The sequence below is a fragment of the Perissodus microlepis genome, chromosome 18 (assembly GCF_051167445.1).
Source record: "Perissodus microlepis isolate ML-2025 ecotype Zambia chromosome 18, ASM5116744v1, whole genome shotgun sequence".
In the NCBI taxonomy this organism is placed as follows: Eukaryota; Metazoa; Chordata; class Actinopteri; order Cichliformes; family Cichlidae; genus Perissodus; species Perissodus microlepis.
Window position 1 is genome coordinate 11,795,286 of NC_140478.1, and position 20,776 is coordinate 11,816,061.

The following is a 20,776-nucleotide window of genomic DNA, read 5'->3' on the forward strand; positions in this document are numbered from 1 at the left end:
AACGCTGCACTGAGGTCTAGCAGGACAAGCACAGAGATGAGTCCACTGTCAGAGGCCATAAGAAGATCATTTGTAACCTTCACTAAAGCTGTTTCTGTGCTGTGATGAGCTCTGAAACCTGACTGAAACTCTTCAAATAAACCATTCCTCTGCAGATGATCTGTTAGCTGTTTGACAACTACTCTTTCAAGGATTTTTGATATGAAAGGAAGGTTGGAGATTGGCCTATAATTAGCTAAGACTGCTGGGTCTAAAGATGGCTTTTTGAGTAAAGGTTTAACTACAGCCAGCTTGAAGGCCTGTGGTACATAGCCGATTATTAGAGATAGGTTGATCATATTTAAGATCGAAGAATTAATTAATGGCAGGACTTCTTTGAGCAGTTTTGTAGGAATGGGGTCTAAAAGACACGTTGATGGTTTGGAGGAAGTAATTATTGAAGTTAACTCAGAAAGATCAATTGGAGAAAAAGAGTCTAACTTAACATCAATGGTACTAAGAGTAGCTGTAGATAATATTACATCTGTGGGATGATTACTGGTAATTTTTTCTCTAATGATAAAAATTTTATTTGTGAAGAAGTTCATGAAGTCATTACTAGTTAACGTTAAAGGGATGGTTGGCTCAACAGAGCTCTGACTGTTTGTCAGCCTGGCTACAGTGCTGAAGAGAAACCTGGGGTTGTTCTTATTTTCTTCAATCAGTGACGAATAGTAAGATGTTCTGGCTTTGCGGAGGGCTTTCTTATAAAGCAACAAACTATTTCTCCAGGCTAAATGATGATCCTCTAAATTTGTGACACGCCATTTCCTCTCCAGCTTATGAGTCATCTGCTTTAGGCTACGCGTTTGAGAATTATACCACGGAGTCAGGTACTTCTGATTTGAGGCCTTAGTTTTCACAGGAGCTACAGTATCCAGAGTCATAAATGTTCAGTTTCTATGCCATATGTTAAAACAAGATCTAGAGTGTGATTAAAGTGGTGGGTGGGTTCTTTTACATTTTGAGAGAAGCCGATTGAGTCTAATAACAGACTAAATGCCATGTTGAGGCTGTCATTTTTAGCATCTACATGGATGTTAAAATCACCCACAATAATTATTTTATCTGAGCTCAGAACTAAATTAGATATAAAGTCTGAGAAATCAGACAGAAACTCTGTGTAAGGCCCAGGTGGACGATAGATGATAACAAGTAAGACTGGTTTCTGAGTTTCACAGCTGGGGTGGACAATGTTAAGCATCAGGCTTTCAAATGAATTAAAAGTCTGTCTTGGTCTTTCATTAATTAATAGGCTGGTGTGAAAAATTGCTGCCACACCGCCCCCTCGGCCTGTGCTTCGAGGTTTCTGGTAGTTAGAATGACTCGGGGGTGTTGATTCATTTAAACTAACATAATCATCCTGCTGCAACCAGGTTTCTGTAAGGCAGAGTAAATCAATTTGTTGATCAATTATTAAGTCATGTACTAACAGAGACTTGGAGGAGAGAGACCTAATATTTAATAATCCACATTTCACTGTTTTACTCTTTGGTTCAGATGTGGATACTGTATTGTTCTTTCTTTTTGATTGTTTAAGTTGTTTGTTGCTGGTTTTTAGTTTGTTTTTTGTCTTTTTGGAAGCTGACACAGTCTCTATGGAGATGGGTTTTTGGGGGGGTAGCAGGAGGAGAGAAGCTGCAGAGAGGCGTGTAAGACTGCAACTCTGCTTCCTGGTCCCAACTCTGGATAGTCATATTTTGGGGGGTTTAATAAATTTGTCCATATTTCTAGAAATGAGAGCTGCTCCATCCAAAGTGGGATGGATGCCGTCTCTCCTAACAAGACCAGGTTTCCTCCAGAAGGTTTGCCAATTATCTATGAAGCCCACATCGTTTCTGGGACACCACTCAGACAGCCAGCAATTTAAGGAGAACATGCGGCTAAACATGTCACTCCTGGTCTGATTGGGGAGGGGACCAGAGAAAACTACAGAGTCCGACATTGTTTTAGCAAAGTTGCACATCGATTCAATATTGATTTTAGTGACCTCCGATTGGCGTAACCGGGTGTCATTACTGCCGACGTGAATTATGATTTTACTGAATTTACGTTTACCCTTAGCCAGCAGTTTTAAATTTCCTTCAATGTCGCCTGCTCTGGCCCCTGGAAGACAATTGACTATGGTTGCCGGTGTCTCTAGCTTCACATGTCTGAGAACAGAATCACCAATTACCAGAGTTTGACCCCCGGCGGGTGTGTCACCGAGTGGGGAAAAACGGTTAGACACATGAACGGGTTGGTGGTGTACCTGGGGCTTCTGTTTAGGACTATGCTTCCTCCTCACCGTGACCCAGCCGCCCTCTTTCCCCAGCTGCTTGGGGTCTGCCGGGGAACAGCTAGCGGGGCCTACGCTATCTTCGGCTGCACCAGCTACAGGGGCCTGGCTAGCTACGGGTGAATGAAGGGTGCGAAGCCGAGTCTCCAATTCAGTAATCCTGGCCTCCAGAGCTGCAAATATGCTACATTTGTTACAGATATCATTACTGCTAAAGGAGGCCGAGGAGTAACTAAACATCTGACACAATGAGCAAGAAAGTGCAAGAGGGACAGGTGAAGTAGCCATGGTGCTAACGAGTCGGCTACGAGCTAAGCTAAGCTAGCGAAACAGTACAGAGACAGTGAGTGAATACTTTGGCTATAAATTAGGTAGTGAGTACACAGAAAGTGTGCTTCGGATGAAGCACGTGAAGATTATACTATGAAAGAAGAATGTATTTAAAAGTTGTTAATTAAATTGCTAAGCAATAAGCTACTCAGAAACACCACTGTGTTTGAGCAGGAACAGGAAGTGATACTCTACCGCAGAGCGAGCGAACACCAAGTGACAGCGCCACCAAGAGATTTGTGAATACTATATCAGATTTGCCCAGTTTCATCAATGTTTTTCTACCATTTAATGTGAAGTAATGTGAAGATGTATTCTAAACATATGTTGTAAAAAACAAGATACCTATTAATACATCAGTGAGATTAATCCATGAACACCATATGTAACAGTAAAACACGTGAAGAACATGCAGAATGAATACTTTTGATACCTTAAGGTAAATTTGCTAATAAAGCACACTTGTGAAGTACTTAATTGCTACTGTTACAAAAGGGGAAAGGAACTAAATATCTTAATATTCTGCTAAAGCTGGTTTTATGGTCCCACAATAGGTGGCACCCCCGCTGTCAGCTCAACTCCAGCGGCTGCCCATCTTCTTACAGTGTGCACTGTTGCCAAACAGAGGCAGTGTACAAAGTATGTATTAGAACCAGTCTATGAACCACTCTTGCTTGTACTCTTATAGCCAGCAGTGGACAAGAGTAAAGTTATGACATACAATGAGATAAAGTGAAACCACGTGTAAAAATACTGGCAGCAGCCACTGGTACCCCTAAGCCCCCCCATAGCTACAGCCATGGTATCAATTCCAAAATTCTATGTCGCATTGTTCTCAAGCTATCATATGACGAGTTTGAACCCAAAGGTCAGAGGTCACATGGTATCAATTTCAAAATTCTATGTCGCATTGTTCTCAAGCTATCACATGACGAGTTTGAACTCAAAGGTCAGAGGTCACATGGTATCAATTTCAAAATTCTGTCGCATTGTTCTCAAGCTATCACATGACGAGTTTGAACCCAAAGGTCAGAGGTCACTGAGACCAAAACTCGTCCAAGATTGTTAGTAGATACACCTATAATGTCAATTTGATGCTCGTTGTCTTCATAGAGGAAAAGTTCATTTTCACGAGGAGATTCATTTGTACAGTAAATGGCCCACCTCTTCCACTGTCCGTCCTCCCCACAGCTCTTGATGGAGCTAGTCTCACTGCTGCTGGTGATGTCATTAAATGACTCATCCAAGAACTCCTTAGCTTCTGGGGTGGGTCGTGAATGGTCAATGGGCACCAGGTCTCGGCCTTCCAGCCACTGTTCGTAGCGATCTGGCTGGTATTTTTTCACAAAGACATCCATGGAAATCTTCACCATGTCTCTACGGCATGAGCACTAAAAGGGAAAAATGCATACACAGACTCTCTTTTAAGTAATAATAAAACGTATTTCTTTCCACTAAGATAAGAATCAAATTGGTTCTCCGACACTGAATGACTCTCCTCACCAAAACTGCCTGCTTGCCATATTCAATCCATCTCTCTGTAGCAAAGTTGGTGGACTCTGCACAGTTGAAGCCGTGGTTGAAACCAGCATGATAGGAATAGGGGAAAGTGATCATGAACTCCCCAGCCTCCTGAGTAATCTAATGAACAGATAATAAAACAATAAGCAAGTGCAGTTCTTGCACTTAGCCTGTGTTGTGGCTAAAAATACAATAAATTGTTACAAAAAAGTTACCCTTTCAAATGGAATGCTGTATTTCTTTAGTACAAAAGGAGAGATCAGTGTCATCTTGTGCCTTAGAAAGGCATCACAATTCTGAGCGCTATTGGGAAAGAAGCCTAGAAGGAAAGAGATCAAATCTCTTGTGAAATATGAAATATTACAGTACAAGAATCCATGACTGTGATGTATTCATTGTATAGCTATATAACACATATCTACAGAAAATATCCTACTGGCCACCTACCTTGAGCCAGACGCTCAAATCTTTTCCCATGCTCTGGAGGAATACAATACCTGCAGACAGTCAAATGCTGAAAATTACTTTGTGCATGTATCCATCTGCCCTAGATCTTTTCAGCCTGGTTTCTATGCACAAGTTAAGTTGAATGCTTTCTTTCGTTTTAACACTGTGTACACACATAACAGTTAACTGCTTTTTTTGCCTCTTCTTTAACACCTTGAGAGACGAAACTGTCTAATGTAAATGAAAACCATCAAAGGCCTCAGCAGCCACGCATGAAACAGCACTCATGCCCAACCCGCAACCCCCAAGTTTCAAGCAGACATGAGAAACCACTATTTAAAAAAAAAACAGAACAACAACAACAAAAATAACACTTTGTGCAAGTTACCATTAGATAAAACAAATTACAGTTGTAAATCAATTAACTAACTAGCATGCATCTTTACCATGATTTAGGTTCTCCAAAGTGCAAATAATTGATACTGTAGAGGTCCATGTCCTCTGTGTGCCATGGAAAGGTGGTCTTCCACATGCCAAAATACAAGTAGGGTGTATTAACACCCTCAATAGTGATGCCATTGTCACGCTCCACAGTATCCAAAATGGTGTCCAGATGGCAAATATTCCACTCCCTGACATCCTACCGGTAAACAGAAAAGGAAACAAGATATTTTTTTAAAATGAGACTCAGAAACAGAATCAGTCAGTACAGTATGATCAGTGATGTCATCAGCTTGTGTGCCGGGTGAAATAATGCTAACTCACTGGATCATACAATGTTCCATTAACATCTGCCCCATATAAAGGAGCATTAAAGGTCACGTTCTTCCAGTACTTCCTTTCCAGCTCCTCAAAGTTATCATAATGTGGACTACAGTACCTGTAAAAGAAGAAAAAGAAAAAAAAAACCAGTTTATTATCATTGACCCCGTACACAGATTTAAAGCATGAAAATATTGAATATGTTAGTATTAGTACTCAAGACACATCAGAAAATAAAAATCTTCAACCTCTTTAATTTTGCGCTTCTCACCTGTTGCTGTTGGCAACCCTGCGAAACTCTCTCACCGTCATGGATCTCCTCTGTATGTTGTACTGCGTGAAGAGACCTGACACACCTGTCACAACCTGCTGAATGGGTGCAGGTATCACCAAGTCATCTATGTCATCATAAGAATGTCTGGGCTTCCATTCTTTTGGTGGGACAATCTTGGAAGAAGACATTAGACAGTGAAGCTTTGAAAATGGCTAGATAAAAATATCAAATAATGGCCCAAGTGTTAACATATTATGTGTTAGCACTTACTTTAGCCAGGCCTGCTTTATGTGCTCCCTTCGACTCCATATATGCAACATAGCGCCTGAAATCCTTGAATTCCTCAGCAGTGGGATAAAATGTCATAATCCCTTTGGAAGCGTCCGAAGCCATTTCCAAAACTTGATGGCTGCGCCTGCAAATGTAAATGGTCAAAGTATTTTGTGGCATGCAAAACAAATTTGCATGCAAAAGGAAACACATTTAAGTGGAACTTACATGTCGCTCTTCACACATAAAGAGTAAACAAATAATTTTTTTTTTTTCAACGTAAAGTAAGGTACTGTGCAAAAGTCTTGAGCCACAGCTTTTATATAATATTTTTTTTTGCTAGGAAAATGAGAAAGATCTGCAAACATACATGGAAATACAGTAGAAGACAAAAAGAGTCTGACAGTCAATATTTGACCACCTTTATCCATCAACACAGCCTGAACTCTCTTAGCCAAGTCTTCTTATAATTTCTTTATATTTATATAATGTCTTCATTGTTATTCTCTTGTGACTCAGCCTTGGGCTGGTTCTTATATAGCGCTTTTCTACTCTGAGCACTCAGTGCTTTACACAACTTGCCTCATTCACCCAGTCACACAAGCACTTCTATGTTTTTTTGATGATGATTTGAGCTAAAACTTTCAAAAAACAATTTCTACTCGATAAAACCTGTTGACACTGATTTTCAGACCAGTTCTTGGCTAGTCTGGCATACCTCAGCCTTTCCTCCCCATTCCTCTTCCTTAAGAATGGCTTCTTCACAGCCATCGTTCATTGAGACCATTTCTGATAAGGCTTCAGTGAAAAATAGATGGATCTACTTAAGGGATATGACTTTTGAGATAGTGTTCATCTGTGTAGATTGTTTTTTTTTTCTTTTGGGTCTGCCACTTCTTCAGTCCTCCAGTGTTCATACACACTATAGACCACACTAAGATATACGTAGATATAACATAGATATAAGTAAGCTTGTTGGTGTGAAAATACTGTAATATACATGTCAATCTGTGCTACATTTAGGCTTTTTTATGGATTCACCAAAACAAATAGAGCTCGAAAATTTGACGTCAAAACCGCAAAGGATTGTAGGTACGAGTGGCAAGTGGTACTAGTGCACGCAGGCTTTCACAAGAAAACAGTCACACAGTGATAAAAAGAAGCACAAAGAATGGCAAGAAGCTGTTGCATTATTAACTGCAATACCTGGTCCCATGACAGCCACGGGAAGCCGATGGGTAAAAAGATCGGTTTTTATCGGATTCCGCCGTGGAAGAAAAATTGTTCAAGCCATGTTTCCGAAGTAACAAAGAGCCGACGGATGGCCTGGATTGCAGTGATTCGAAGACCAAATATAACGTTCCAGAACACTCCAGCTCACATGTTAGTCTGCTCCAAGCATTTCCACAAAGGTTAGTCTTTTGTTGTAGTTATTACATAATTTATCATAACATAATTGTTGATGTAGGTTACAAATAAGTCTTATATTGATTTGAATTGAATTCGCTGCGCTGTGCTGCTTTGTTTGCTGTTGCTTTGCGGGCTAATGTTTGCTGTCTTGTGTTTTGTAGGAAAACCAGCCTACAAAATGCTGAAATGCAATCCAAACTGGGCACCTTCTATCAACATGGTTCATACCGAGTTTAAAGCTGCTACCACAGCGAGATTTGATCGGTTAAGAGGGAGCGCGAGATCAAAACAGCCACGAAAAGTCCTGCATATATGTGCCCAAGTGTTGTATTGAAGCAATCAAGTGGTTCAAGGTTCAAAGTTACCTTGAACCTTGTATTGAAGCAATCAAGTGATGAATAACTGTTTTGCAATATGTTGATTTGTTTCTCACTGAAGTAGCTAATAAAGCACAATGGAATACAGTTTTGCCTCCTTCCTGTAGGATTCTATAATAGAATGAAACAATGATGCCAGTTATAAATAAAGACAATAAATTGAATGAATTATGAAACACTTATTTTATTTCTATTGGAAACCCTTTCTCTCCTTTGATTTTTTTCCTCGTACTTTTTTGGTTTTTTTGCCCTTTTCGTCAAGTCTGTCTTTGTACGGACCTGCCGTGTTCTCCTTCGTTTTGTACATAACTGTTTTTGGGGCAAATAAAATGCAAGTAGGGATTAAAACCGCAGAATTAATGATTACCGGTGCTGGAAATGCTAGCGCTTAATGCAGTGTTTTGATTTTGCTGCCACACGTATCTACAACGCAATGCGCGAAAGTCACGTGGTCTGTCGAGCTCTATTGGAACAAATTACTGACTTAACAAATCAAATCCTCTGAAAATGTGCAGGTAAAAGAACTGGACTGAAAATAAGTGAAAAAGCAGCCAATGTCTAAAGAAAAACTATGAAAGACCTTCAGAAAACCGTCAGAAATTATTGCTTGAGACCAATTTAAAAATGACAAGAAAGTCTGGCTCGTTGGAAGCGAAATATATAGAAACAAGTAGTGGCTCAAGACTTATGCACAGTATTTGATTTATATTTATGATTTTATTGATATTATTCATAGTGCAACTCAACTAAATCTTTACGCTGCAGTAAGCAGCCGTCAAAATATAGTGTTATAAATACTAGTGGTTTCAGTTGTTGTGCCAAAAACTGATTTCCAATGTTTCTGTGTATTTTTTATGTGTAATATCTTTATGTATGTTCGTAAACAGACTTCGGTGAACAGGGTTTACAAAGGGGTTGCATATAGAATTAAAAAATTATCTGTTTTTCAAGTATCTTTACAATTCTGTGTTATTGTACTTACATTATAACCAATCCGGTCCTTTATCCCCACTTAAAATATTTTTACAGAACTATTGTAATATTTGCTGGCATTTCTGCTGTGCTGTTGGCCAGCTTACTCTTACAAAAGACATTTTTAATGTTAATGACATTTTTAACTGCATAAATAAAGGTTATATAAAAGTCACTGCCAAAAACTGATTGCGGCTTCTACCTTGTTACACGAATGTTGTTTGTGGCTCAAGATGACTTTATGTCATCCATAAGGGATGCATTTGACATATGTTTACCATATTACAGCCCAACAAGTTACTTATAGCAGTTTAAATATGAGCAATCAGTTTTTGGCAAATACCGGAAATCAGTTTTTGGCAGACAATCACTTTTTGCCACAAAACCGTCAAGACCGTCACAGCGCCTCAGTACTCAATACGTCCTGTAGTGGGCGCACACCACGTACACGTTTACCATTGAATTAAAACGCTCCCACGGTCTTGCACAGAAAACATAACCTTATTTAATACGAATGTGTCCTTAAATGTCCTTGTTGTCTGTTCGCACTTGCACACTTGTAAGTTTCAGCATTGCATTAACGTGGAACAAGCTAGCCTGTTAAGTACTGTGACCGCCCCCGAAAAACCTGCGGCCATTTATCCGTCTCTTTAATTCGGACTCGCAGATGAAGTCCACGAAACAAATATTTGCTCATTTACAAACTTTCTAAACAAACAGGAAACGATTCATGTAACGGCACTTAATGTTAGCATTAGCCACTATGATAGCATAGCACTGGTGTCCGATTTAGCTCTGGTGACGTAGCAACACTGCAAACTAGGACATAGTACTGAAAGTGAACTGTGTGACTAAACCTTAATTCCAAAGTGACAGGCAGCAGATTCGAGAAGGCTTGCGTTAACTAACCTAACCTTAGTTCACGTTAACACCGACATGGGTTGAGACTATGCTCCGTATTACAATTTCAACCAACGCTAGTATACACTATCCAGCGAATTCGTATAGTGTCCTCTTTGCAAACTTGCACAGCGGTAGCTTGAGTTCTTACATCACAGGTATATAAAATTATTCCAAAAAGCATCGTTTGAAATGACTATTCGGGTTGAATTACACAGACAACACTAAAAGTGAAACTATCATTTGTCAAGTCAATGATGTTTTGTCAGGAAATAGACTGCACCCTGAAAGGGCTAGCATCGCCCTCTACATATTAGCATCGTAAGTTCAGAAGTTTACATTCTACGACGAAGACAGCTCGACATGCACGTACCTACCACCGCTGCTTAATTCTCTCAGAAGCAGTCCCTCGCGTTGTTGATATCGTCGTAATCAATACAAGCGGCCACCTGGAACATAACAGACAAAATACAGCTTGCTAACTAAGCCCCCTGTGAGTAGACCAGTATCCTCCATTACCAGCTCTACGCATGTACACGCTCCTCGGATTTTGTTTACCACAACACGCATGGGAGACGCTTAGCCAATCATAAAGCCACTCTGAGTCACGTCATAAGACCGCAAAAACTGTCTTTCTGTAACCATAAGATTTGATTTGACTGTATCGGTCAAGGGAATAGTTCACTTTTTACCTATAAACGATGGATATCATTATATTTAATTTTTTAACACATGTTGCTAAGATGTTCATATTACAGTTTTTATTCTTTAAAGTTTCAGCTCAAGATAATATAGAAAAGGGTATTCATTCAGTAGGTTATAGAAAGTTTTGTTAAAGGGGTCCAGCTCTTCAAATGCAGGTAGACAGATTTCTGCAGTATCCACAAACATGCTAAACATACAATAAATGCTAATAAAAGCACTAATACATAAATACTACTAATAAATACACATTTATTACGACAGAAAACTATACAGTAACCTGGTGAACAGTGTACAAGAGTGCATTACAGTACAGAACAGTGGAGAAAGTTCCACACTGACCTCTGGACAGCAAGGACAGGGCCAGTTGCAACATCTGATGATCAGAGGTATTTCCAGTGAAACATTTTAATGTTTTTCTCTGCAATTTAAATCCTATAGTCAACGACAATACAGCAAAGACATCATACGAAGTGCTGAAATTTTTTTTTAGTGTCAGCCGTCTATTTCACAAGTTGAAATGGCAGCAAACAAAAGCTGAATAGGTTAAAAAAAAAGTTTTAAAATAATGTTCCTCAATTAAACAACAGCAACTCAGAGAAACAGGACATGGCCTCACCTTATTTAAACTCAAGTGAGTTCCTTTCTAATGTTAGAAAATTGCCACTTTTTGCAGTAGATAGTAACTCAAAAGTTACATTCAGACTGTATCATCTGTTTAGTTTAGTGTCTCCTTTTTTAGGGAGTCGAAATTGTAAATGCCGTGGTTGACTGAGCTTTCTTTTGTATCACCCTGACAGGATTAACATGTTTTCACACCATCTCAGTGGGGAGTGCTTACGCTTCCTGAAGTGGGAAAACCCCCATACTTTTGTTCTGAATTAGAACATGCCTGCTGTCTTGTATAGAAAGCATAAAATTGCATGATGTAAAAATGTGTAATAAAATCCTTTACAGCTGCTTAACAGACAATGCTGCAGGACAAGCTAGCCTGAAAGATTCGGGGAATGGCTCTAACTGCACCCAAATTAACTATCTATGTAATTCTGCCCCACTGTTCCATCTCAGCCAGCAAGTACCTGCATATTTGCAGAAATAAAAGACAAGACCATATGGTGAAAATAACTGGTGTATAACCTAACTGGTTATGTGCAGAGCAGCCCAGAGAGGCTGTGTCTCTCAGAAAAAAAGATGGAGAAAGTTTTCAGAATATTATCAGAATATTTGGTGCAGAAAACTAGTTTATGTTTGATTTTTTTTGTGCTGTTGTTGTTTTGTTTTTTTAGTGAATCAGAGTTGTAAATGCAGTATCTGAATAGCTCAGAATTCAAGACTGCTGCCGTTATCCAGCTGGAGCTGGCACCTACCCTGCTTTGATCTCTCAGTGATGCAAATCAGCTCATCCAGAAAACTGTTCCTAACCTATGCAAATAGGAAATAAAAGGAAGCGACTGCCTTTTCTTCCTAATTCAAATAGTTTTTCCTGCTCTTGTAGCAAATGAGTTGCATAAAGCTTCACCCCATTCAGATAAAGCAGTTGAGCCAAGGAGGCGCAAGTAAATTTGATACGATTAACTGGCAAAAAAAGAAGAAGCTGAGACCCAGTGTATGAAATTTTGCTAAATTAAAGAATGTTTTTGCTTGAAAAATAGAAAATAATTTTTTCATTTTGATGCCAGTCTGCAGTCTGCAGTTTCACAAAAGTGACAGAAACACCAGAGGAGCAACAAAACATTTTAAAATAAGATTTTATCATGACTGCTTATAAAAAGTGCTATCCAGAGACAAGAAATGCATTTCTATGGTCATTTAAGAAAAAGAATAGGATTGAGCTAATATGTGTCCATTCAGTATGTTGCCTTAGGAATATTTGCAGGCCCCTATTTAATAAACTTGATGAAAAAAATAGAATTGCCCACTTCAGTTTTCAAATTTGTAATGAATCCTTATAGGACAAGTTTGTAATTGAGCAAAGTAGAAAGGTTGAAAAGATTAAAAAAAGTACAGTAGAGGTGGATGAGTTTAAATTCCTGGCGTCAACAATTCAAAGTGATGGACAGTGGCAAAGAGAAATGAAGAAGAGGGTGCAGGCAGGGTGGAGACGAGTTTAGGAGTCATTTGAGACAAAAGGATAACAGCAAGAGCTAAAAAGGCGGTTTGCAAGGTCGTGTGGAGGAAATGCAGAAGGTTTGGTGTGACAGAGGAGGATACTAAGCAGAGGGTGAGGTGTAGTCAGTTGTTCAGTGACCCCTAAAGGGCGCCGCAGGAAAAAGAAGAAGAAGAAGATGAGAAGGAAGAATCATATCCAGCACTCAACAGAGAAAACAAACATCTTTTAACTGGGAACATCTGATTTATTTCATGCCAGGAAAGGCACATTCATACACTGAATTCAATTGTTTTAATAGGCTATATAATGTTATATGCATCTACATTCAGGCAGTGCATATAATATGATTCCCTTGAATAAATGCCACAATAACATTAACATATTTTGTTAACCACAAAAAGATATAGCACATATGAGCACTGACAATTTATATATGCACACTTTTAGCATAAGGAGAAGTACATGTGCACCCTGTAGTCCATACAGTTTTACTGACCTTTTACACCAAAAGAGACATACAGTACTTTGCATCAGCAGCACTTGTTGGTTTTTATAAAGTCCATAGAGAATATATAATGTTTTAGAGCCGGTTCCATTTATTCCCAAACTATTTCTGTTCATTTGTTCCTGTTGCATATATCCAGTCATCTCACATCTGCACTCTCTCTTAAAATGCATATATAACAGACCAGCATGAAGAGCACAAAAGTCCCTTTTTTGTTGTTGTTTTTTTTTTTTTCTTAACCTCCTAGGACCCTGCGTCCACATATGTGGACATCACATTTTGGGTTATTTAGACCAAAATACTCAATTTTGCTTTACAAGGGCCTGATATCCACTTCTGAGGAAATTTTAAATGAATATGCTCATATGTGGCTCTTATTTTTCTTAAAAACAAAAATAAGGTAAAAAAAAAAAATCTAGCAATTCTTTTTTTTTTTACGTCCATCGGGCCCCAATATGTCCAAATATCAAAGAGAAACTAAAAATGCATGCCGTGGAAGAGTTCAGGTCTTAGGAGGTTAAGGGGATTTTTCGCCTTTCGCAGATTCATATTTGGGCTTCCTCTGACTTACATCCTCTGTTACACATAACAGTAATCTATCCAGTCAACAGATAAGTACTGTCAGGGAGAATCAGACTGTGCTTTTATTCACACTTTACTGTCCCACTATGAGACAAAGCAACATTCACGAATGAATGTCTAACAGCGAGCAGCACATCCTGCTCATTCCTTCAGTCCGACATGAGTAGATATACAGTGTAGGGTGGACGGGGAGCAGCAGGGTTAGGTAACGCACACGTGTTTCGCGATCAGTTATTAGCTTAAGACAACATTTTATCAGTTTGTTGCTGTTACTCCAGGATAAAAACAGAAATAAATAAACAATAATAATACTTACACACTGAGAGGAATCATTTCATTAAAAGACAATTGTGCTGGGAATTTATGGCAATATATTGCAACTGTCTGAAACAACCCTTGTGTATATATCTTTCCATACTCTGAACTCATGCAGGCTCTCAGTACTTTTTATCCTTAGGATAATATATATATATATATGTGTGTATATATGTATGGTATCGAGGCAATGGCTGTTAATCTGGAAGAGAATCTCTCTCGGCTTTGATGTTTGTTTTATGTTTTAATATTAACTATGAAATCGTTACACTTTAATACTGACGCATAGCATTTTTGATTTTGAGTTTAGTGCAAGGAAAGTTACTTGCTTCTGTCATTTGTTAATCAGTCAGATTGTGTGTGTCTGAGATGCTGTACACTGCATATTGTGTGAATGTGGTTCCAAAACAATATGGTACAAATTTTTTTTTGTATGTGTGTGTTTCTCCTTCAATCATATTGTCATTTATGTAAGCATGTGACACAGTTATTATCCACATTTTACATGGACAGTGTAGTATATTTAATGCATTTAATCTATTTTTCCACTGTCTGCATTTAATCAAACACAATTATTCTGTTATAAATTGCTCTTCACCCTCCCTGATTCCTCGGTTGACTATGTTTGATGTTTTTTTTTCTTCTCTTCCACTGAAAGCAGAGTTAAAATGGATAAATTAGCCATTTTATTAAGGTAGAACAGGAGCTCTTTTCTGCAGTACTTTACAGAATATATATGATGCAGGCGAGACGATTCCAACAACGTTTCACGCCTTTTATGCCTCGTCGGTCAGTTCTTCACCACAAACATTTCATACACAAATCATAGTCGGATGGTGCCTTTTACCTCCAGACTTTGTGTTGGTTTGCAAACATGGTGAGATGGAGGACAAACTGGTATCAAAAAGCGTAGCAGAAACTGACTGTGTATCGGCGTCCGCCCCTCTCATCATACGTCCTTTCCCGCTTCATCTCGGAGCACCAGTGGTCATCTACATCCATAAGATGTGACCCTGTTTTAAACAGCTCTCAGCCTGGGAGCCTTAGGAATACATGCCAACTGCCGAAAAATAGGCCTTCTCCTTTGCTCTTTAATAAAACTTTATGCCTTGATGGTTATTTGTTCACAGGTTTACTGTTTTTCAGCGTGTGAAGAGTGTCACTGGCAGCGATCGCCTTCTCTGTGTCTGTCTTGCTGCTGCCTTTTCTTGACATGTCAGGCTCCCATAGAAAGAACTCATGCAGGAGGGTGTTGACAGTTTCAGGACACTCCATCATGACCATGTGACTTCCCTCTTCGATTACTTTTAAGAAAGCGAACAGGAGGATCTAAAAACAAGAGCCAAAATGGATAATCTTACAACAGATCCGAATCCAAAGCTATGAGACAATAAATAATAAATGAAACAAAATAGCTCTTGTTTGGATAAAGATGTGATATACCTCTGCCATCCGCTGGTCCTCATCCATGGGCACAAACTTGTCACACATGCCATGAACCAGAAGAATGGGCACAGTGAGCTCGGCATGGTATACCTCGTCCCCCTCGGGCCAGTACTGACCGCTCATCATGGCTCGCAAAACAAATGGAGACACGTTGAAGGCATTGCCCTGCTTCAAAAGCTGCTTTTCTTTGGCACCCTGACGGGCAAATCCAGCTCTGAAGATTAGAAAAAGAAAGAAAAAAACTTTACCAAAATCTCTTTCCTGTACATTTTAAAGATAGTAACATTTTAAGCAAGCTATTATTTATCTATTACATCTGTCTGTCACAGTGTGTCACTACTGTTTGCAGCATCACAGCATCTTACTTGAGGAAGCTCCAGGCCAGACAAGGTGACAGACAGTGAAGGACACAAGACGGCAGTTGGAAGATGGAGCAGAGGCTGGGCTCCAGGGCTGTGGGACCCCCTCCATTGATCATTACTACCTTATGGACCAGATCGGGATATTCGTGGGCCAGGAAGGTACAAAATGACACTCTGGAAGAGATATAATGGGGTAGGTACAGCATGTTAATCACTGTACGCCACTGACTTTTCTAAGCTGACCCGTAACACAAGCATCTCACAAATCCTCACCCATATGAGTGGCCAATAAGAATGTTGCGTTTACGAGCATATCTCTTGAAGATGGCTCGCAGGTCCTCCGCGAGGGCATAAAAGGTATAAGCTGCTGCAATCTGTGGCGCTGTGCTTGCTCCGTGACCTGCCAAATCTGGCGCAATGACCTCGTAGCCCAGGCGGGAGAAGAAGTCCAGCTGGCTGCTCCAGATGTCAAGAGATCCTCCGACGCCATGCACGAAGAACAGTGCTACATCCGAGTGCGTTCCTTTGCAGCTCGAGATCATCCTCTTGGAGTCTATTAAAACTGTGCGCTTGGGTTTGCGACGGCGGCGGCGCGGAGGCGGAGCAGGTTTATGTTCCCCAGGTGGTGGAGGAACTGGAGGAGGAACAGGGTTGGGGTCTGGAGAAGAGGCTATGTCTTTGTAGTCAGCAAGCTCCACCTCCACAGTGCTGCAGGGCTCTAAATCCCCATCCTGACACTGCAGAATCTCAGAGTGCAAAACATCCCCGAGATTTTCGATCACCAGCTGGCCATTTCGGTAGACTGTGATCTTCCTCTTGCAGTGGACAATGCTGCCAGTGTCGCCGTCATTATTAGATATGGGAGAATCTTTATCATAACAGTCAACATCTGCATTGTCCTTTTCAGCAACTTGTTTTTCTGTTTCTATGGGTTGGCGCTCAGGGACGATATGCCGCACTCTCAGGACTCTCCCAGGTTTCACCTCCACATACTCAAAACCATCAGAGGGTTCTGATGACTCCAGGGGCAAGACTAGATTGGCAGTCTTCCCAGTCAGGCAGCACAGTATCCCTTCAGTGATGCTAGTCAGCATGGTGTTTCCCTGCAGGAACAACATTACACAGACACAAATAAAACATATCAGTACTCTGATGCTTCCTTTGAAATGTGGGAAAAAAAATATTTTTAATGTCTTGCCCTACTTTTCACAGCTCATTTAGTCTCACAGTTTCAAACATTCAAGCATTCTAACTTGTTCCATTTGCAGTGCTTTGCCAATGGCATTGGCTGCACTGCAAGAAATTGGACCCAGCTTGATTCCTACAAAACTGAACCCAAGCTGTTTCCTAGCAACAGAGACACAAGGAAAAGGCTTTCTTTATCCTTCATCAGTCCAGAGCCAGAAAGAAAGTATGCCAAAATAAAGGGTACTTTAACACATTTCAAAATCAATAGCCATATTATATCCAACAGAGCTGTTTAAGTCTCTACTAACACACTCACCTCAGTGACTCACCTGGCTTGACATTCTGATGCATTCAACAAACAACTGCAAAGCAGTATTTGCACCACACACCATGTAAAAAACCTAGGCCAAGCTAGATGTCTGCTATTAATAACCCCTCCATTTCACATGGTCAGAATCAGGATATATATAAATAGAGAACTCCAGTCAGAGGGCATGACTGTACACATGTCTGCGGACTGTGTGTCTCACGACAACGTGATAGCAGTTTTCCAAACTGCGTTCTTTCCAGCGGGAGATGAGAGCTGGTTTCTATGTTTCCGTTCAGGTCCAGCCACTGCTTGACAGTCTGCTGTCAGCAGCACAAACACACACGTTAGTGTCCCCACTTTTGATACAAAACACGGTTATCTCTAGGAAACACACAAGGCTGAGTCACATCTTCAGTAGCTGGTGAGACTTTATTGTTTCCTTGTTTGTTTCCTTGTTTAAGGAACTGCTGTTGTGTCTATGCACTATGTATGCATTATCCGCACTATCATTCAGCACACTTTTGTGTGAATGCAAAGTGATCTCACTGGATTTTACACACAAATTGAAAACCCTTTTAACATTTGAGTTGAGCTGCATTTGCAACTCATCACCATTTAGCATTATGTGCATTATTGTAGGATATTTGTGCATTCCCCTATATTAATGCGCGTTTTGGCAAAGTATACTGAGAAGTACAAAATAGTACAAGGATGTAAACATGTTGTTTACATCTTTATTGTCTTCCAATCATGCTGGGTGCTTAGTATATTTAATGATTGGTACCTTGATAGGTTTAAAGAAATATAAAAACAAAATGTAAATAGTGGGAATGATTATTTGTTGGTGGATGTCTGTGGAAATCTGACAAAAACAAATCCAAAACAAAACAAACAAAACAAAAACACATAGATAAAAAATATTCTACATGGCCACCGACAATCAACAGATCGGCACAAAACAAACTACAGCAGCACAAATCCAACAGTCCTCCCACTTAAATCTGGGCTTCTGTTCCTGACCTACAATTCTTCAATCCCACCAGCAGGTCTGGAACATGGCTGTGGGGAGCAAGTGTAATGGTTTCCGCGACATCCAACCTCGACCAAAGTCAGGGCTGAAGGTTACTCAGCCATGTTGAAGTTGTTTGTTTTGTGTGTCTGCATTGCAGAATATTTAGGTTGACAGGCCTGCCAACTCTTACAGTAACACACATTCGGTACACTGTGTGCTGCTGCATTTCCATAACAAGAGTCTAGCAGAGTGAGGCGCAGTCTGTCAAGATGCACGTGAAGTGAGTGGCCTATATTTTCAACACGAGACCGTTATGTTAAAAACGCCTGATTTACAAACATTTAGCAGCTTGGCTCCTACAACAACACATGATTATTATTTTTTTAACAAGTCATACATCGCAATAAGAAGAAGATTCAAATACTCACAAATATACGCACCAAAAATGTTTATATAAATATGTATACATATAAGAGCTTTAGGCTTCACAAATAGTGCGCTTTGAATGATACTGCTTGTATTATTCATAATCTGCTATTATTTTAATCCTGTCTCAGGCGAAATGCATGCATGCATCATGCGTGCAGCCGTTTATTGGCGCTGATATGCTGCACAGTAAACATCAGATATCCAGATGTCACAGAGCAATACAAAAAAGCTAAAGCAAAACCAAAAACAAAAGATTTGCATTACCTGCAGAAGTACTGATGATTAAGGTGATGAGAAACCTGCACCCAAAGATGACAGTCAAGGGCCGACCACACAGTATCGAGAACGGCGTTGCATCTGGCGCAACAATTTGTCTACGCTAGAGATGCTGCAAAACAGTAAAAGCTCCTTATTGGCCCAATTAGACCGTCATTACAGACCGCAGGGGGGCATGGAGTGAAGATAAAGCATGCATCCATAAAAGAGTGCCACTGGTAGTTTAATGATATACCCATTACGAAAACAGACGCCCGTGTTTTTCTCGCTTCCTCTGCATCCACTGCGCACTCGGGCCAGACCCTACCCAGCCCTGCTGCCCTTGAATCCGCAGCACCAGCAGCAATCTTCGGGTATTTTCGCTGCTGAGTGGCGGTGGGGAGGGCGAATAGAAAGCAGCTGTATATTGAGGAGGCCAATGAGAGGCGCCTGTTTGCTTGTTGCTAGGGCTGACAGGCCAGCAAAAAAAGAAAGAAAAAAAGGGGGAAAGACTGTGTGGTCCTGCCTGGGCGCTGAAAAGGAGACAAATGATAAAATAACTGTCCAGATAATTTATCTAAATAAATTGGGCTGGCACGTGACCACAGTCGGGGCTCTGCGTGGGGTCTTATTTCAAATCCCACATCTGATTGCGGACTATGATCATAAAGTGTCACCTGAGAACGAGATATTGTTGCCTCACCACCAAGGACAGACGTGACCTTCAGTTTTAATCTAACACATTTCGAGCAGTGCCCCCTTCTTGAACTCACATAGCAAATTGGTAGGCCTGCTGCTGTGACAGGCCAGTGCCAGTCACTGGAAAGCAATCTGTGACGTTTATTGGGCGGAGAGCCCGTGAGCCAACTGGGTGCTTTGTTTTATTGCTTGGCGTAAATAATCATTGGTTTATCTGTTTGTATCTGTGTTTTGGACGATTAAAATTCAATTTTTAAAAATTAGGCCTTTATCACTGATACCGGCCTAAAAACAAAACGTGCTCCAGTTCTTTTCAGGATTCCTACCGTGTGCAGATTATTCACGAAACATCATCACTGTAATGATAATGTACTGCATAAAGGGAAGACTTTAAGCAACAGCTTGGTTATGGAAAAGTACTGAAACGGACTGTCAGTAGAGAGACCTTCAGAATTTGTGTTTGCACATCTCTGCTTATGTGTGTATTGTCTTATCACAGGTGGTCTTTTACATCAAAGGCTAGCCTGAAGTTAATGTTAAATGACTAAACTTTTAGATTAAAATATAGCAACAATGCAAAAAGCAGACCCTCCAAAATGCAGGTGAATTACACATATAACATTCTAGATGGCCACCAGAGCACTCAACAGCAATTACACTTACAGCTCAAGGAGTCCTCAGTCAGCATGCCAGGATAGACTATACAGAAACTTTATTATAAAAACATCTTCTCACATATAAAGCTCACAAGCTCAAACTGAGCGTTAGAGAGAGGAAGAAAGGTCATTTAAGTAACTTTGAAAGTAGAATGGTTGCTATTGTCAGACAGAGTATTTCAGAAACTGCTGATCTACTGGGATTTCCAAAACATGGAAGAATGGCCTGAAAATGAAAAAAAAAAATAAAAAATCTAATAAGCGGCAGTTCTCTGCTAAAACATCAAATGCTTTGTTGATATGAGAGGTCAGGGGAGAATGGCTGAACTGCTTTGAGCTAATTGGAAGGCAATGGTAACTCAAATCACTACTCTTTATAACCAAGGTATGCAGGAGAGCACTATTGAATGCACAATATGCCAAGATTTGAAGCAGTTAAGCTACAGAAGACTGCAGATTCAGCTAAGAACAGGAAAATGAGGACATAGTTTACACATGTTACCAAACTTGACCAAAGCATGGATCCACCCTGCCTGGTATCAACAATTCAGGCTGGTGTTGGTACGATGGTGTTTTCTGGGCACATTTTATGCTCCTTAGTAAGAACTGAGCACACAGCCTAGAT

At 40.2% G+C, this 20,776-nt stretch overlaps 2 protein-coding genes across 5 annotated transcripts in view; both read right to left on the reverse strand.

Annotated features, from left to right (window-relative positions):
* The window catches only part of LOC146367398 (lysine-specific demethylase 4A-like), a 28,265-nt gene extending 18,139 nt beyond the window's left edge, over nucleotides 1–10,126 (reverse strand). For 3 of the 4 annotated variants that reach the window (XM_084911702.1, XM_084911701.1, XM_084911699.1), the window contains exons 1-9: nucleotides 9,954–10,126; nucleotides 5,922–6,066; nucleotides 5,649–5,824; nucleotides 5,381–5,495; nucleotides 5,062–5,255; nucleotides 4,616–4,665; nucleotides 4,384–4,487; nucleotides 4,151–4,288; nucleotides 3,812–4,038 (exon numbers count right to left, since the gene is read on the reverse strand). In XM_084911702.1, coding sequence (XP_084767828.1) covers nucleotides 3,812–4,038; nucleotides 4,151–4,288; nucleotides 4,384–4,487; nucleotides 4,616–4,665; nucleotides 5,062–5,255; nucleotides 5,381–5,495; nucleotides 5,649–5,824; nucleotides 5,922–6,044 — 1,127 coding nt within the window. In that variant the 5' untranslated portion in view covers nucleotides 6,045–6,066; nucleotides 9,954–10,126. The remainder of the gene's footprint in view (nucleotides 1–3,811; nucleotides 4,039–4,150; nucleotides 4,289–4,383; nucleotides 4,488–4,615; nucleotides 4,666–5,061; nucleotides 5,256–5,380; nucleotides 5,496–5,648; nucleotides 5,825–5,921; nucleotides 6,067–9,953) is intronic. The other variant, XM_084911700.1, reaches the window with a different exon arrangement.
* Nucleotides 10,127–12,615: 2,489 nt separating this feature from the next.
* abhd8a (abhydrolase domain containing 8a) lies at nucleotides 12,616–19,188 on the reverse strand. Its single transcript, XM_084911703.1, has 5 exons — nucleotides 18,806–19,188; nucleotides 15,876–16,705; nucleotides 15,606–15,776; nucleotides 15,238–15,454; nucleotides 12,616–15,123 (listed from the first exon to the last, which is right to left on the reverse strand). Exons 2-5 carry the CDS (start codon nucleotides 16,694–16,696, stop codon nucleotides 14,911–14,913), a joined length of 1,422 nt encoding a protein of 473 aa, XP_084767829.1. The 5' UTR covers nucleotides 16,697–16,705; nucleotides 18,806–19,188; the 3' UTR covers nucleotides 12,616–14,910.
* Nucleotides 19,189–20,776: the final 1,588 nt, after the last annotated feature.

Excerpts from the sequence above, each read along its gene's own strand:
- abhd8a (XM_084911703.1), bottom strand. The coding sequence starts at position 16,696 with ATGCTGACTAGCATCACTGAAGGGATACTGTGCTGCCTGACTGGGAAG. Across the intron at positions 15,777-15,875 it reads CTTATTGGCCACTCATATGG|AGTGTCATTTTGTACCTTCC; the intron begins GTGAGGATTTGT and ends TATCTCTTCCAG. Across the intron at positions 15,124-15,237 it reads AGGACCAGCGGATGGCAGAG|ATCCTCCTGTTCGCTTTCTT; the intron begins GTATATCACATC and ends TCTTGTTTTTAG.